Raw genomic sequence first — 17,276 nt, 5'->3', positions numbered from 1 at the left:
GATGAGGGGCTCCTAGTGCTGACTCGGCACGTTGCCTTGGGGCTTGTTGGTGGGGTGGAAGAGGCAAGCCAGGGAAGGAGTCTGGGCCAGTCTGGGGGGGGGGCGCAGATCTTAAGGGACAGCTTTGGGGGCAAGGGCCAGGAGCTGCCCTGGCTTCAGTGGAAGAGATTAAAGCGCTTCGGCTCTGGTTGCCTGCCCAGGAACGGCACTCTTCCTCCCCCCCCCCCCAGGTAATGCAGGTGCAATGAACTTCCAGAAATTTATTCTTCCCTGAACGCTTAGAATTCACAGGGCTGGGAGTCCTGAATTGACAGCAGTCCCAACCCCCGGCCGCAGGGCAACGACTCTGGCAGGCTCCATTCCGCCCGCAGCGGAGGCACTGGCTGTTTGCATCGACTCGCAGGGCGTGGGGGGCCCGCCCCGGCGCCCCAACCGGTTCTGCCAGTGGAGCCTCGTCTCTTCCCGCCGTCGCTGCGTCTGTAAGAAGCCAGCGGAGCTCGAGCCGCAGGGCAGGTGGGCGACCACGAGCCAGCGTGGGGGGGGGGGAGCGGCGGGCCTCGGCTTGCGGGGCCGGAGGGGTCGCCGTTGCTTCTCGGCGCTCTCTTGCCGTCTTGCGCCCCTCCGGCGGCAGCCTAGCGCGGCCGGGTGGGGTTCTTCCTCCGGCGGCTGGGGGGCAGCCGGCCAGCGGTGGCCACCTGGCAGTGCAGCCGGCGGGCGTCGTAGATGACCTGGCCGAGCGGCGCCGGCCCCGGCGCGCCCGCTCGCCGCACCGCACAGACCAGCAGCCGGGCGGGCCTGGCCGGCGGGGGCAGCGGCGGCGGCGAGGGGCTGGCGGGGCGCGCGCCCAGCCAGGCGCTGGAGTGCTCGGAGCTGCGGGCGCGCGGCGTCGGCGGCGTCGAAGGGGCCTTCCGCGGGCGGCGGGCGCAGCTGCAGGCGCTGGGGGCGGCTCCCGGCGAGGGGGAGCGAGAGCGCGCGCCCGCCCGCGCCCCAGGAGGCCGCAGCCCCGCGCCCGCCGGGCCCGCCCACTCACCCAGAGGCGCGCGGCGGCGCGAAGCTCTCTCGGGCCGTCGGCGCGGCGGCCGGCAGAACTGCGGGAGGGAGGGAGGGAGAGCGGATCAGGGCGCTGCGCCGCGGGGCCGGGAGAGTCTGGCCCGCGGCGCCCCGTCCCCCGTGGCAGCCCTCCCCTTGGGGCGCGGCGGCTCTGCCCCCCCCCCCCGGGCAGGAGTCGGGCTCACCAGGGAGACCATGTTGGCGGCCACGCAGAGCAGCACCAGCCCGCCCAGGATCCGGGCCGCCAAGCCCCCCGCCTCGGGGCAGGGGCCCTCCTGCGGAAGCATGGCGAGGCCGGGCGGTGCCAGCCGGGAGCGGAGCAGGCAGCCGCGGCGGGGGCATTGTGAGCTCACAGCACAGCAGGCGCCGCCGCAGCGGAACGGCTCGGGCGGGGAGACGCCAGTTCAGCTCCCGCCCAGCCCCGAAGCTCGCCGCGGGAGCTGGGCAGCCGCTCGCCTGCAGCATGGCCTGCCTCGCAGGGTTGTTCGTTGTGGGGAGGACGAACTGGGCGCTCGCTCGGCGCTTTCAGAGAGATGTACGCGGCGGGCATCTGGCGGAGATGCAGGCCGCCTTGGGGTGGGGGGTGGGGGCAAAGGGCCGGCTGGGCCTGAAGGAGGTCCCGGTCCGATCCCTAGCACAGCCAGCGGACGACTCGGGGGCCGGGCGCTGTGGCAAGCTGAACCGGACAGCCCGGTGACCGGCTGCCTGCAAAGGAGGCCAACCTGCCTCCGATGGGCCCCTCGGGATGGAAGGAGGCAGCCAGCGGTAGGCAGGCCCTGCCCCGGGAGGCGGCTGCTCTTCCTCGCTGGCTCCGGGCCGTCTGCTGCCAGGAAGGTGAAGCGGCTGCTCTCAAGAAGGCCTCTTTAGAAGACGCTTCCGGACAGGAAGCCGGAGACGCTCCGGAGTCCCAACGTGGTCGTGTTCAGTCAAGGTCTGTTTCCCACCTAGCTCTTCTCCATAGTTCAGCTCTGGGCCTCCCCGTGCCTGGCGCTGGACGCGCCGCCTCCCGCTCATGCCATCGCAGCCGGACCCCTTCCAGGGCCAGCGCTACCGGCCCCTGAAGCGCTCTTGCCTTGGCCAGCAAAGCCTCTTTGAAGACCCTGAGTTTCCAGCTGCCCGCTCCTCTCTCTTTTACCATCGAGCTCCCCCAGATGGGCTCTCCTGGAAGCGGCCCGGGGTAAGAAGGAAGGCACCGCCAAAACCCTAACCCCAAGCGCCGCCCCCCCCCCAGAAGAAGGGCCCTCAAGACAGGGGGTCTTTGTCCCACAGTGCGGGCGCGCAGGGGAGGGTTGTGAATGGGGGAGACTGGATGTTGTGCCACTGCCCAGTTTGTCTTCAGGGAGGGGCACTGAGACGGGGCTTTCCTTGGCCGTCAGAGGCTTCCCCAGGAGGCGCTCCTCTTCAATCTTTCACTTGCCGCCTGCAGCTCCCTGGCGCTTGTTCTGCCTGGGCCTGTCATGGGCTAGGGACCAGGGCAAGGAAGGCACCGTCGGTCCTCCGTGATGCCTCTCCTTGCACAGCCCTCCCAACGGACCCCTCAGCCCTGGCTTGAATCCTCCAAAGCTTTTGTCCCTAGGAAAGCCTTCGGCCTTTTCCGTTTCAAGCTCCACTCAGCGAGCCCCACTTTGCCTTTCCCAGGAACTCTGCTCAGACCCCCGGCTCTTTGTGGACGGCATCAGCCCTCGGGACCTCCACCAGGGCAGCCTTGGGAATTGCTGGTTTGTCGCTGCTGCCTCCTGCCTGGCCAGTGAGCCCGCCGTCTGGAGGAAGGTAGCGTGGGGAGCGCCACCCTCTGCTCCCCTTGTCTGCATGTTCTGAAGCACCCAGCATGAACTGAGTGCTGATGTTAGCGGGCTCTTGCTTCTTTGGAAGCAGGGGGTGGGTTGAGAAGAGTCTCCTCGAGCACGGTCAGCGTGCCCCCTTGCCAGCAGGCGTGGAGGTACAGGCGTGCTTTGTTTTACCCCCTTTCCGTTGCGTCGCCACTCCTCTTTCTTTCCTATCCAGGTGATCCCAAACCCTCATGAGCAAGACTGGGACCCTCGTCGGCCCCAGAGCTATTGCGGCATTTTTCGTTTCCGCTTTTGGCGCTGGGGGCACTGGACGGAAGTCTGTGTGGATGACCGACTGCCCTGCCAGCATGGGAAGCTGCTCTTCTGCCACTCGGCTGAGCCACGCGAGTTCTGGAGCGCGCTCTTGGAGAAGGCCTATGCCAAGTAGGGCAAGGAGGGAGGAATGTGGCTGCACCTCTGGCTGGGAGGGATGCAGTTCCCTGGATTTTGTCTAAAGCACAGTCACTGCCAGGGTCTTAGAGCCAGACGGCTCAGTTCTGGTTGCGTTATGGGAAATAACGGCAGTTAAGAATACCTCTGCGCATATGCAGGGTTTCTTTCCCCTACAAACAAACCATCTAGATTAGGGGGTGTTTGCTTTTGGCTCATGTAGAGGTGAGAGAACTGATAATAGCAAAGCAGACCCCCAAGTGGATCGCTGGCCAACCTCCCTTTGGCAGCCAGAAACCGTCAACGCAGACGGGCCTGAGGAGGAGCACACGCTGCCTTCCGCTGGTCACGCCTTCCAGACTCTCTCTCGGGCCCAGAGCTGAGAGGCCCTGCCCTGCCCTGCCCTGCCCTTCACGAAGCAGCCAGCTCCAGAAACCCAGGGTGCTGGGGTGGAGGCTTTGGCCTCTCAGCCCTGTTGGTCAGCCGCTGAAGGCAATAGGGTGCTCGATTCAATGGCCCTGGCTTGGATCCGGCAGGGTTCTTCCTAGATCCTTAACTCCGATGGAAGTACCCAGAAGAGGGGCCAGGTCCAGCACCTTCCGTTGCCAAAGACGTGCCCCGTAGGGAGCCCTGTTGGATACTGGCATCCTGTGAGGATTTTGTGCCACCCTCTCCTTGCTGAATTGCACCCCCCTTTTCCTCCCGCCCAGGTTGAACGGCTGTTACGAGGCACTGGAGGGTGGAAACACAGCCGAGGCTTTGGTAGACTTCACGGGAGGCATCTCAGAGCTGCTGGCCTTGGAGGAGGGGGCCGCTGGTACTGACCCTGAGAAGCAGAAGCAGCTCTTTAAGCAGTTGAGGAAAGCCCACTCCCGGGCAGCGCTCATCAGCAGCTCCATTCGGGTAAGAAGCCAAGCCGAGGTGAAGCCCGAGTGGGAAAGGCCCTGGCCGAGCCTCTGCTTTGCCTGGGATGGGAGTTTCTACGGAGAGGCTGCTGGAGCAGCAAACGAGGAGATGAGGGGTTCTCCGGCGGGGGGGGGGGGGGCTGAACTGATCGTGAATTTTCATTTGTCAGGTGAGCCCTGAGCTGCTCTTGGCTTCTCTGTCAGGCTCCGTTCTTCAGACGCTCTGAAAATAGCAGTTTTGGCATGGGCAGGGGGGGCGGGGGGGGGGAGTGCTGCTGCTCTGCAGGTTTCCCAGGCTTCCTTCCAAAGCCCTTTGCTTTCTGGCAGCTCATTCATCTCCCGAGCTGGCTTCCTACTTCAGATGTATTAACAGACTACCCATCTTTTATTTATTTATTTATTTATTTATTTGAATTTATATTCCACCCTCCCCAGGCTCATGGCAGATTACAGTTAATACAATAGTTTGAATACATATAACTTTAAAACCAATAAACGACATATTTAAAAACATACAGCAAAACAATATAGCAGCGGATTTGAAGAACATACAGCAGCAGATTACTTGCATGTAGCTCTCTCCTCCTCCTCTTCCTCCTCCTCCTCCTCCTCCTCCAGCCTCATTTATTTATGCTGTTCGTAGCCTGCCTTGCTCACTGAGGCAGATTACACCTTCTGGGCATTCAATAAACAATACAACCGGGTGGGTACGCAGTGCAGAAATTTGGAAGCAAACAGACCGTCAATATGCCGCTGAAACGACGCCAGTTTGCCCAGAATGGAACTGGAGCTGCATGTGAGAAGGAAGATCGGGATCCCCGTGGCGCCCCCTGACATTTGTTTTGTCGGCTTACGCTCCCCTTTGTTCATTTCCCTTGGGTGGGACTTCCGCCTTTTAGAGGAATCTTCTTTGCCATTTATGGCTTCCTCAACTGTTCCTTCGCCACACTGGCCTCCTCCCAGGTTTGGTGGTACCTGTCCTAAGCAGCACCCATTCTACCTGAACTTCCATTCCAGTGGTTTCAGTACTCTTCGCTCTTCCTTTCAGGTTCCTTAGGACTAACCCCCTCGCTTCTGAGAACTTCCCTCTTCTGAGATCAAGCGGGGTCATTGTGGGCAACTGCCCGTTCACGTAAATGCTGAGCGCTGTAGTCGAGCTGTGACTCCTGTTTCCAGCTGGCTCAGAGAGGTTTCCCAGTCAGCACTCCAGCCAGGGTGGCCTCTTCTTGAGTTGGGCCCATGACCCACTGTGCCAAGACAAAGTTATTTACAGTATTTATCCTGATTTGGGCATGCATTTTTCTCATCAATGCAAGGGCTGTTGAAACCTCCCACTGATGCAGAATTTCTGCTTTGGTCACCTTCCTTCCTTCCTTGTCCCATCACCTTTGCAGCATTTGGTCAGAAGGGCAATGGAACCCCACCCTCAGCTTTAGGTTACCTGTTTGGTCCAGGTAATCCACCCCCTCCCCCGGTAGCAGTTCTATGGGAAGTCTGCTCCTCTTAAAACTTCCAGGGTTGTTGCTGCCTATGGCCTTTCTGAGCTTCTCCTCTCATACGTCCTTCCCTTCGTAGATAGCTTCCCGCCAAGGATGGATGGCCTCCAACCAGAGGCGCCCACCAATGCTGGTGTTCTCATTTAACACCCAGGGCTCCCAGGTCATGGCTTGATTACTTTTGGCACCTTGACGTCACTGCCCATACTTGGTTCCCTTCTCCAGGCACCCTTGGCTGACACGCACACAGGCCCCAGACCCCACTCCACCTGTGGGCCTCAGGAAGATGGCTGCTACTCCCTGGCAACTTCACGGTGCCCCGTTCTCATACAGACCTTGTAACGTCTTCCCTTGGAAATAGGTCATCCCAAAGCGGAGGCACCCCATCTAAATCTGGCTGGCTTATAGCATCATTATCCTCTTCTGCATTTTATCCTCTCAACAATAACCCTGTGAGGGAGGTTAGGCTGAGAGTGCGTATCTGGCCTGAGGTCCCCTAGGGAGCTTCCCAAGCAGCCTGGGGATTCGAGGCTGGTTCTCCCAGGTCCTGGCCTAACACTCACATTCACCATCCATGTCCGGTTACTGCCTGTGGGGCACAAAGAGCAGGAGGCCGCATCCTCAGGCTCGCTGTGAGTGGGGGGCCCGGCAGCCGCCTGGCTGGGCTAGGTGAGCGTCTTGGTCTGAGCAGGTGTGACGTCGATTCTTCAAGGGCCACTGGAAGTGCCCCCCCCCGCCACACACACACACACACGCTCCATGGAGGGAGTACGCCACCTACAGCAGGAGGGCCCGGCCGGCCGTCACAGAGCAGCAGCTGCGGAGCTTGTTTTCCCTTCTTCCAGCTCTGCTCCACTGGCCGCTGCCGGGGGGAGGGAGGGGGAGGAAGCAGCCAGGGGGGGGGCGTAAGAGAGGCTGCCACAGCATCCCCTTGGCCAGGGTTCCCTGGCGTGGCCCCCCAAGGCCCACCATGCTCGCTGACACCTTTTCTGGCACCCACCAAGTGTTTTTAGAAACTGGGTGGGGCCTAGCAGGGCTTGTCATTGGCTGCTGGAGATCTGATTGGCTGCGCAGATCTTCTAAAATGTTGCTTTGGCAGCAGCTGCCACTTCCGCAGAAAGATCTTCGCGGCATGACCGTTAAGCTGTGTGTATTTAAAGGACGTTCCCTGACGCTCTCCCGCTGGAGATCCGGGCCCTGCAGGGGCCCTCTTAACGGTTCTGCAGGGGCTGTAAAACGGAGGAGATGTCAAGCCGGGCCTTTGGCTGAGTGCCAGCGAGTGCCCCCCTTCTTCCATCTAAGAGCACCACTTCTTCTGAAGTTGCCCTCGACCATCTACTGTGCCCATATACAGACTCCTAAATATTTATTTAAATAGCCTGCATCTGAACTATTTTAATGACCTTTTAAAGATTATTATTGATTTTATGGTTTTGGGATTAATTCACTGTGTTTTATGAATGTTGTTAGCCGCCCTGAGCCCATTTGTGGGGAGGGCAGGGTATAAATCAAATCAAATAAATAAATTAAAAAGGCATCTTGTAAGCAGAGCTTCTGCCTGAAATACTGGAGGATTACTATTAATAATATGCATGATCTCACTCCGTGACATTTTGTGCTTGACTCTGCCCCCTGCAGCATTTTGTGGCTGCACCCCCCATCCTATGTCAGCATTCCAGATGTGCCCAGCAGGCTCATAGAGGCACCTCTACACTAGGTGGTTTGGAATATGCCTGGAGGACCACGTGATCAAACATTGTGGGGTACATCTTTAAAATAAATAATAAACTATACTTTGATGTTGTCCTCCCTAACTTTTGCAGCCATTGCCCGGGGAAGGGCCTGAAGCGCAGTTATCCTGTGGCCTAGTCCGAGGCCACGCCTATGGCGTCACAGCAGTCCGGACTGTCCACCTCCGACGGGGCCTTTTGGAACTCTTCAAAGCCCAGAAGCTGCAGCTCATCCGCCTGCGGAATCCCTGGGGCAGCATGGAGTGGGACGGGGCCTGGAGTGACAAGTGAGTTCGTGGCGGGGGCGGGGGGGAGAGAAAGTGAGAGAGTGATTATTTTAATTGCACACAATCTAGAAATCAGGGGTGATTGGGATGGCAAAGTGACCTTGGAAAGGGATCGACCCCCCCCACCCCCACCCCACAGGGGAGGGGAAGAGAGCCTGCCTGCCGGCCTCACCACAGCCTCAGCTCCCAGGAGAGGCAGCCTGTCTACCCACCCAGCCACTTCTTTCCAAGCCTTGCAGAGGGGTCAGGTGGGCGGGGAGCCTCCTTGTGTGGGTGAGCCAGTGCGTGTCCCCCAAATGGGCCTGTCTCGCCACTGGGCCAGCCTGGTCCCAGCCCAAATTGGGGGGGGGTCATTAGCCCACCGGCAAAGTCCCAGTGGTGCTCGCGGTTTCAGCTTTCTTTCATATTTCTGCTTGGTTTCAGATTTCCTGTTGTTTGGGTTGACTTATACTGTGTAATCTGCTTTTAAGTCTCAGTGAGAAAGGTGGTATACAAATAATGTAAATAAACAAATTAAATAAATAATGACCAGTCCACCTCTGCTAGAGATCCACGCTGAATTCAGCTCTTGGAGAGTTGAAACCTCTTTAGGCTGAACACGGCACCAAATACTCCAATTGGGTCTGCTAAGTCAAACTCCCCGAGAAAGATTTACCTCTTGGCAGCACAATGAAATATTATCAGTCAGACATCAGATCTTTTGCCAGCGGCACAGAGAACTTATTTGAGGGAATGATTTTGTTTAAAATAAAGTGTAACTCTTTATAAGCATGAACTTAGCAAACAATTAACCCTTTGAATCCAGAAAAAAATGCATACAATGAAAACCAGATCTCCTGTCACTTCTTAAACTTGAACAGCCCTCACAATTTTCTAAGATGAAGGGAAGCCAGAGCAGCCTCATTTAAAAGGAAAGGCCCACACCCAGGACATGCTCCCCTGGTGTAAGAGCTCCTGTGACTGGAAGCTGCCAGCAGAAAGCCTGATTAGACCCTTACGTGACACTTTTTAGAGAGAAGGCGGCAGGAACAAGAAGTAAATCTCTCTAATTGGTTTTCACCAACAGGGAAGAACCGACTGACTAGGTGAAGGTAGCAGAGAGAGTGTCATTTTGAAATTTAAGATCTTGGAGAAAGGGAATGCTAAACAGATATAGGCTGGGCTTTAGAAAAGCTCACTTCAAGAGGCTCAAAGAAACACTGGATAGAATCCCATGGTTAGAAATACGGAGGGAGAAGAGAGTGCAAGACGGAGGGGAGTGAGATATTGAAGGAACAATCACAAATGATTCCAGTGAGAAGGAAGAAAGGGAGACAACTGAAGAAGCCAGAGGGGCTCCAGAAACTGCGTTCCAGTGAGCAGAGAATTAAAAAGGACACACTTAAGAAATGGTGGTGGGGCATACAACCAAGGAGGAATATAGACAAACCAGCAGTGCCAGGAGGGAGAGTGGTGGAGATGGGGGGGGCGGGTCTATGTCAAGCAGTCAGTCCTGGAGCATTTAGAAAAGAAGGCTGTGTTTATTAAGAGCTGGCCAGCACGGGCTCCTCAAGAGCAAGTCATGCCAGGCTAACTGTTACGATCTTCACTTTCTTTAGGGTGGATTTTGCTTTAGTCTTTCCCTTCACACCCTCTGGGTAGTTAGCTGCCACCAGGAACATTAAATTCCAATATTTTTTATTTAAGTTTTCCCTTTGGTAACGTGTTTATGCGTCAGGCTCCTTCGTGGTTCTATGTGGCCCTGAGGATAGGAATGGGAGATAACAATGACGGCCACTCTGGGATATAACAAAACAAAATAAAAGTTTATTTTTTTAAGAAGCGTATTGGTTACATAAAAGTAGTTCTTAGTTCTCCTAGTTGCTTCATCCAAACTCATTCACACAGATCTCTTGTAAGGCTTCACACACACTTAGCCTCTTTCTCTAGGCTCTGTATTTCCCTCACAGAGAACTCCTCAGACAGCACACAGCCAGCCTGTTTCCTTTTCACTCTCAGTTCTTTCTCTCTCTCAGGCGCACACACAGTTTGCCTGCTTCGAACAGAGTGAATATACAGTCTCCCAGGCACACTCAGTTCAGGCTTCCCCTCGGGTTGCCTTTCCCTCACAAATACACGGACACCCTCAGGCTGCCCACAGCTGGCCTCTCCGGCCCTGACTGAACCTTTTTCTCTCCCTCAGTAACTGAAAACTGCCTTCACTCCGCCCACTCTCCGTCATCAACCAATCATATCACTCACTCATCTCTCTCTTTCACCCCCCACTCTTCACCTATCTCACCAAACATTTAAAGACACATGCACCCATTTCTTGAAATCATTACACTAACCTTAACTCCTTTTTTCATAGAGTTTCTACTTTGCTGAATCAGGGGAATGTTGTGAATGAGTGTGGTGGTGGGAAGTGCCATCAAGTTGCAGCGGATTTGCATTGAACCCTCCTAGGGTTTTCAAGGCAAGAGACGATCAGAGGTGGTTTGCCATTGGCTGCCTTTGCATAGCCACTCTGGACTTCCTTGGTGGCCTCCCATACAAATACTGACCAGGGCCGAACCTGCTTTGTGGTAGACTCTCAGTTCTCAGTAAAAGGCCTGGCACCTTTCTAAAGTTCTGGCTGGCTGCATCGGCATCAGGTGGGTTGGCCCTTAAGCACCCATTGTACCAAATAAAAGTGAACCTACATGACACCTAAAATTGCATGGGGCACTCTGCAGCCCTCGGGGAAACTTTGCTAGGCCAAGAGCTCCTTGGTTGCATTAGGAGGAGGAGGAGGGCAAATACAAGACAGCTAATTCCAAAGTGATCGCTGAGCTAGTCTGTTGCTGCAAAAATAAATCCTAACAAATCTCGTTCTAGTATAAGCTTTGATGGGCTCTCCAGAGAGCTGGGATGGAATCTAAAGAGATCTAGGGCAACGAGCTTCTCCCGCTCGGGATGCTGTGGAGATGGTGTGTGCTCGACAGGAGGGGCCAGGCGGGTCTAACTACTGGGGGGGGTGAAAGAGGGAGGACCCCCACAGAGGGTTGCTTTAAGTCAATGGTCTCCTTTGAGCTCTGTCCCTCCTCACAGGTCCCCTGAATGGCAGCAGGTGAGCAGGCGAGAGCGACACCGAATGGGAGTCACTGTGCAGGATGACGGTGAATTCTGGTAGGTCTCGTGTGTGCCCACCAGCAGGTGTGGGCATCTCTCTTGGCTCTGGTGGCCCTTGGGCTGGTCCCACGTGGCCCGTTGTCAGTGGCCAACAGTGGACCTCTAGAATCTGGAGGCGCAGAAAGGGCACCTTTGCCCCCCAGCCCTGAATTCCCACAGACCCTTCCATGCAGATCAGGGTGTCCCAAGAGTGAGCTGGCAGAGCACAGAGGTCCAGGCAACGAGAGATCCAGCCCAGTCCCCTGTGGATGGGCAGCAGGCCGTCTTCCTCTCCAGAGGCCCAAGGCTCCACTCAGCAGAACTCTTCTGCTGTGTCTGGCAGGATGAGCTTTGAGGACTTCTGCACCCATTTCACAGACGTGGTCATTTGCCAACGCATGAACACAGCGCGTCTCAGCTGCCAGCAGCGTTGGATCGAAGGCCTGCGATTTGGGGAGTGGGATCCTCAGAAGGGGCTTGCTGGTGGCTGCCTGAACCACCAGGACTCCTTCCTCCATAACCCACAGGTGGGAGAGACAGCAGTGGAAAGAACATTCTATACAGTACAGATTTGGTACTGTCCGAACAGGAATCTCAAGTCTACCTGATAGATTTTTAAGACAGTAGTAAGACGGATCTTTCCCCCATTGGAGGTGGTCTTGGTGTGAAGCGGGGGGAGCCCCCTGCCTTCCTGTGCTTGCTTGCCGTCTTGGCAGAAGCTTTCCTTTTGAACAGGCTGGTGTTCCTCGGATGGCAGCTGCCAGCCCCTAACGTGGCCCCAGTGTTCACCTCGCCTCCCATGGACCGTTTTGCAGAGCTGCCTTGGCTTCGCTTCTTGCTTTCGATGTCAGGGTGTCTCTGGGACTCAGGTGCTTTGAGCATTGCTTGGGTGCCCTAAAGACTCCTGGGGGCGGGGTGAGCGCAGATCTCTGACAGCTTACAAGGAAGGACAGCAGGAGGAGGTGGGGGGGGACCTTTCTCTTGGCTGATATTTGGGTGCTAATATTTCCCATCTTCCCCTCTCTGGAAGTTTTTCTTCGAGGTGCCCCAGGCACAAGCTTCCGTGCTGATCTCACTGCAACAGATGGACAGGCGGCGGCTGCGGGGATCCGGCTCTGGGGGGCGCAACATCCCCATGGGGTTTGAGCTCTTCCATGTGAGTCATGGGGGGCTGCTGGGGGGTGCCCCAAGAGCTGGCTGACAGGAGAGGGTGACTGGCTGGAGCTGGGGGTGGTGGGCTGTTGTACGTGTGGGCAGGATCCTTGGGAAAATGTATTGGGAGGACTGGAGCTCGGGGGCAGCTGGTGGGGCACAGCAGCCCAGCTGTGGAGGATGGGTTTGCAGCCAGCTGCTTTGTCTGCAGCGGGTTGCCTTGGAAGGGGCCTGGGAGCTTAATCAGGGTGCCCCCCCTTGCCCTGCCGTGCCCTACCCTGCAGGTGGAGCAGAACCGAACCTGGCGCTTGCATCAGATCCCGCCCCGGGTGGCCGGTTCCACCTACATCGACTCTCGCAGCATTGTGCTCCGTGTGGATCTGTCTGGGGGGCGCTATGCCCTGCTGCCGACTACCTTTGTGCCAGGCCAGAGAGGTGCCTTCCTCCTGCGGCTGTACAGTGAGCGCTCAGCCCACCTACGGTGAGACTTCTTTCCTCCCAGACAGCTGCTGGGGGAGGCCAGGGCTCTCTAGCCCACCTGAGGCTGTTTCTGGGCATGCCTCTTGCTGCTGGAGCCAGGACCAAGCGCAAGCCTCCCCCCCGTCCCACCCCTCAGCTGCAGCAGCCTTGGAAGTACCAGAAGAAGGCCCCGAGTGTCGTTCCCAGGCCCTGGAATGGAAAGCCCTGCAGAAGGTGGGGGCGAGTGGAGCAGAGCTGCGAGGTGGAGGGCTGGCGCCCTTCAGGCAAAGCCTCCCTCCCTCCCTGGTTCTCTTTTTCCTGATAAAAAGTTTATTGCAAAAGAAAAAGACAACAACAATCCATAAAAAAACAAACAGAATATATAACAGCACATTTGTACTACAGAATATTGCTCCTCATACCTATGTATATTCAACATTTTCTGTTCAAAATTTTAAAATATTAATTTTCTAGTTAGTCTGCTTCCATAATAACTATTCTTATTTGTTCTTAATTACCAGCTAAATAGTCAAAAAGGTCTTTCCTTTTTTCCTGAAATTCTAAGATTGGTCTGTTATGCATATAGAGGTTAATTTAGCCACAGATGCATATTCCCAGAGTTTATTCATCCATTCAGTCGCATCTGGACAAGATTCTGCCTTCCGTTTTGTGGCAGATATTTCCCTCGTCACCGTCACCATATATTTTAAAAATTTGCGATGTGCTTTTGTGATATTACTAGGTAAGATACTTAATAACGTATTTTTAGGATTCAGAACAAAGTGAAATTTTAATATCTCTTGCATCTCTTCATGAATTTTTATTCAATAACTTCTCGTCTTCTTGCACGTCCAACACATATGATAGAAAGTTGCATCTGTACACTGACATTTCCAACACCTTCCACTATAATCTGTATTGGTTCTTGCGAGATCCCTGGGAGTGGTATACCATGTAAAAACATTTTATACCAATTCTCTCTTAATATCTGACAGTCTATAAATTTAATTTCTTTTGTACATAAGTTTTCCCGTTGACCCAGAGAAACACTTTCTCCAAAATTTTGCATCCATTTTATCATACAATTTTTAACTTGTTCCTATTCTGTGGCATATTGCAGTAAAATTTTATCTACTTTTCCTAATAGATGCTTTGAATCTCCAGTGATTAGCTGATCAAACACTGTTTTCTCTCTTAATCGGCCATCTTCTTTGGATAATTGTCCTTTGCGTTTGGACACCATTTGACAGTACATCAACCATGGAATGTTTTTTCCTTGAGCATGAATTTCTTATCATGTTTTTATATTTCCTTGCGTATCCATTATATATTCATAGTTTACATGATCTATTTTATTTCTTGTAGCTTCATAATAGGCATCTGTTGGTGATGTCAGTGGCAAAGCTGGCAGACTCCATCTCTTTCTGCATTGGAACCATATTCTTAATAGTCCATCCCTCAAAATATGGGCACCATCTTGCTTTTGAATAGTTTTTAATTATTTCTTAATCCATAAGTAGTTATGAATTCTGGCCTTGGTATCTGTTGTCTCCAACTTTATGTATCTTCTGCTCGGGTTTATATCTCTCCCCGATTCTCACTGTAGCAAGAAGCGGACAGGGCAGCGGAGCATCATCCCGACCTGGGACTCGCCCTCCCCTGGTGGGCCTGGACCAGCTTTGCCTCTGACCTGGATCCTCCCTTCTCTTCCTTGCAGAGAAATCAGCTGCAACGAGCCACCCACCCCTTCTTGCAGGTGCTGTCTCGGTGCCCCCCAACTCATCACTTCGGTCTGGGTCCAGCGGGCTATGGGGCTGGCAGTCCCCAACTCTAGCAAGCGTGAGTTGGCACCTTGGGCTGGCTGGGCCCAGCCTGGAAGGGGGAAGCCACCCCCCTCCCCCGCTCCCATGATCTCCCTTTGAGAACAGCTCGGATCCGTCTCTGTGAATTGCTGCAATCCCGTCCTGCCAGGCTGCTTTCCTGGGCCTGCACAGCCACTGAGACAACGGGAATAGCCCCCCCCTCTGCCACCACCTGTAGAGGGCACAGCTGGAGACGTGTGCAGGGAGCCTGGGGCTCAGCACTCTCTGCCTGGGGGGGGTGGGGGGAGGAGGAGGAGGTACAGGGAGGGCCTGCTGGGAGCGGACCTTCCTTCCACCCCCCAGTTCCCTGGCAGTCCCCCGCTGAACCCACTGGGGGGCTGGCCCACGGGAGGAGGGCCTAGGGACCATTGCCTAGGGCCTCACCTCCTGCTGGGATTCTGCCTCCAGCCCCAGATGTCTATGTGAGGGTCACCTCTGAAGGCAATGCCGTGAGATCCCGGGTTCACAAGGCCGCCTCCAGCCCAGACTTTGACTTCAAGGCCATTTTCTGCCGACGACGTCCACAGAAGCCCATCCGCATCGAGGTATGGGTGCCCACCTGGCAGGACTTTGCAGACAAAGTTGGAGAGCATTTCCACCTTCTCCACCTGCAACAGGGCAGGGTGTCCTTTCTTGGAGCAAGGGACAGCCCCTGTACAACTCTGATAGTGCTCAGGACCAGTTCCAGGAGCTGAGCCCCCGGGCGGGTGCCTCCCTCGGGGCCCCGTGTGGTGTGCCTGCTTGTTGGCCTGGGCTGCTCAGAGGAAGGGCTCTGTTGCCCTCGCGGTCTCCGCTTTAGCAGCTCTGGCTCCCTCAGTCTCTCCTGTACGTGCCAAAGACCCGAGCGGCTCCCAGGTCTCTGCCGTGGCCGCCGCCTCCTCCCGTCGTTCTGCACCTTGTTTCATAAAACCTGCCCAGTGGTGGGCTGCGCCGCACTTCCCTGATGCCACGCTGGGAAGATGGTTGTATGACCTCAGGATGCCGCCTCTCCCCTCCTCTCCTTGCCTTGATGTCTGCCTTAGTTGCTTCACTGTGTGTTCTCTGTCCCCCAGGTCTGGGCCAGGCAGTTCCTGCGCAGCACCCGGCTGGGTTATGTCAAGCTGCTGGCAGACACCTCCACAGAGAGGGGCACGGCCCAGCTGCTGCGCCTGGAGGGGCCTCACCAGCTGTGCCCCAATGGCTGCATTTTGGTGGAGATCTTGACCAGCGCTGACCTCTTGTCACTGTGAGCAAAGCAGCCCCACTTGGGGCAAGTGGGTGGCTGCAGGCTGCATTCTCTATTTCTGGTGAGACCGGACATTTCTCCACTCATGTGTGTGCATAGTATATCTGATGGCACCGAATGCAGAGTAATATCTACATGCCAGGCCAGCCGTCTTTTCAGAATTCATGGGGGGCGGGTTTGGCTCCCCGCCCCCTGGGCTTTGCTGTGTGGCTCCAGACCCCGCTCTGACTGCAAGGCCTGCAGAGGAGCTGAGCTGCCTCACGATGGGCGATGCTGCTGTTCCCTGGGAAATGGAAATGGGTGGCCCAGGAAGTGGAGGGGTCACAGAGGAAAGAGGTCTTGGCCCCACTTCGCCCTCTCCCCTGCTTCTGCCCGCCTCTGCACATTCTCCACGGAGACAGGAAAATTTGTACTGTGAATAAAATCAAAGCGCTTTAAAAATCAACTTTTCAAATTACAATTTTTGAAACGTGGGTATGAGACGCCGATTTGAATTTAAAATATGACTTGTAATTTGATGCTTTACAAAAACTAAGCTATAACCTTGTCGATTTAGAAAATGTTAACTGTAATTTCTTGCTAAATTTATTATCTACACCCTGACACCTTCCTCTGCTAGACCCCTCCCATGTATTCAAGCTACATTGGACCTTTACATCCAGATGCCCTCCCTTGTAACACCCCCCCCCCCCACACACACACCTCTGGATATAGACTCAGGGATCGCCATCCCTACTCGTGGCTGAAAACAGGAGCTCGGACATCCTGAAAATCTGGTAGGTCTCTGAGGTGCCACCGGACTCAAATCCTGCTGTTCTACTGCAGATCAACACGGCTACCCAACCAAACCGCACTCTCTGTTGTGGGCAACTTCAGGGGTTGCTTCTGAAGTGTTCCACGTTCTGTGCTGGGTGGGAACTGAGCCCTTTCTTGCCATATTGGCTCCAGCCAGAATGTGCCCTGTAGTGCCAGATGTGTGTGAGGGCAGCCGCTTTGCCGGACGAGCTTCCCTGCCCGCTGCCTCTCCGTTCAGACTTGCCCCCTTGCTCTCCTTCATCAGATGCAAAGCCAGCAACAGAACACTTGGAAGGGCTTTCTGTGCCTGGCGGGGTGCCCTGAGAGTCGCTTGTTCGGGAAGCAGAGATGGTGGGAACCTGAAGGGAGGGGGCAGCGGCGACAGGCTCGGCGGCAGAACCCTTGCTTGGCATGTGGAGGACCCCAGGCTCGGTGCTGGCAGCTGCTCCACTTAAGAGGGACAGGTAGCAGCAGGTCCTGGAAAAGGCCCTTCTCAGCCTGAGGCCCAGAAGAGCTGCTGCCACGGGCAGTTCCCTCCCCCCGCCCAGGCGATGCCTGCTGCTGCACTGACCCCCCCACCCCCCGCAGCTCCATTTTTAATATCAGAACAGACAAGCACTGAAATGGGAGGGGGCTGAAAAACCAGGGCTTGCTCTTGTATAAGAAACACTTCTAGGGATATCCTTTCAACCCTTCACCCAGCTTCACTTAAAAATGGAAGTCGGTATCAAGAAGGAACTCTTGGTCACCCACAGAGAACGAGCGGGTGGGGCGAAGGGCCCTGTCTTTGGGCTCGAGCTGCTAGACCTGCCGGGTCACCTTGTGACCCGTCTTGCCTCCCATTTGGAGCCCAAGGACTGGAGACAGAGATTTAGGTGGGGTCTGAACTTGCTGAGAATGAGCCAAAAAGAGGCCGTGGGTGGTCCTCATGGGTAAAGACGTGCAGCACTGAAAAATGCAACCTCTC

General features: G+C 55.6%; 1 protein-coding gene across 3 annotated transcripts; it reads left to right on the top strand.

Moving 5' to 3' along the window:
• The first annotated feature begins 70 nt into the window (after positions 1 to 70).
• Positions 71 to 15,959, top strand: LOC129338315 (calpain-5-like). 3 transcript variants are annotated; one of them, XM_054992440.1, is made up of 13 exons: positions 71 to 513; positions 2,012 to 2,227; positions 2,689 to 2,820; positions 3,055 to 3,263; positions 3,980 to 4,172; positions 7,494 to 7,687; positions 10,757 to 10,834; positions 11,160 to 11,343; positions 11,847 to 11,972; positions 12,253 to 12,449; positions 14,145 to 14,266; positions 14,698 to 14,834; positions 15,342 to 15,959. In XM_054992440.1, the coding sequence occupies exons 2-13, from the start codon at positions 2,063 to 2,065 to the stop codon at positions 15,516 to 15,518; spliced, it is 1,914 nt and encodes a 637-aa protein (XP_054848415.1). In that variant the 5' UTR covers positions 71 to 513; positions 2,012 to 2,062; the 3' UTR covers positions 15,519 to 15,959. The 3 variants fall into 3 exon arrangements, with proteins under 3 accessions (XP_054848415.1, XP_054848414.1, XP_054848413.1); XM_054992439.1 differs by having other exon boundaries at positions 1,999 to 2,227; XM_054992438.1 differs by lacking the exon at positions 71 to 513 and having other exon boundaries at positions 1,658 to 2,227.
• Positions 15,960 to 17,276: the final 1,317 nt, after the last annotated feature.

Source organism: Eublepharis macularius, chromosome 12, assembly GCF_028583425.1.
Source record: "Eublepharis macularius isolate TG4126 chromosome 12, MPM_Emac_v1.0, whole genome shotgun sequence".
In the NCBI taxonomy this organism is placed as follows: Eukaryota; Metazoa; Chordata; class Lepidosauria; order Squamata; family Eublepharidae; genus Eublepharis; species Eublepharis macularius.
The sequence above is the reverse complement of the archived record's forward strand: the minus strand, read 5'-3'. Positions and strand labels throughout refer to the sequence as shown.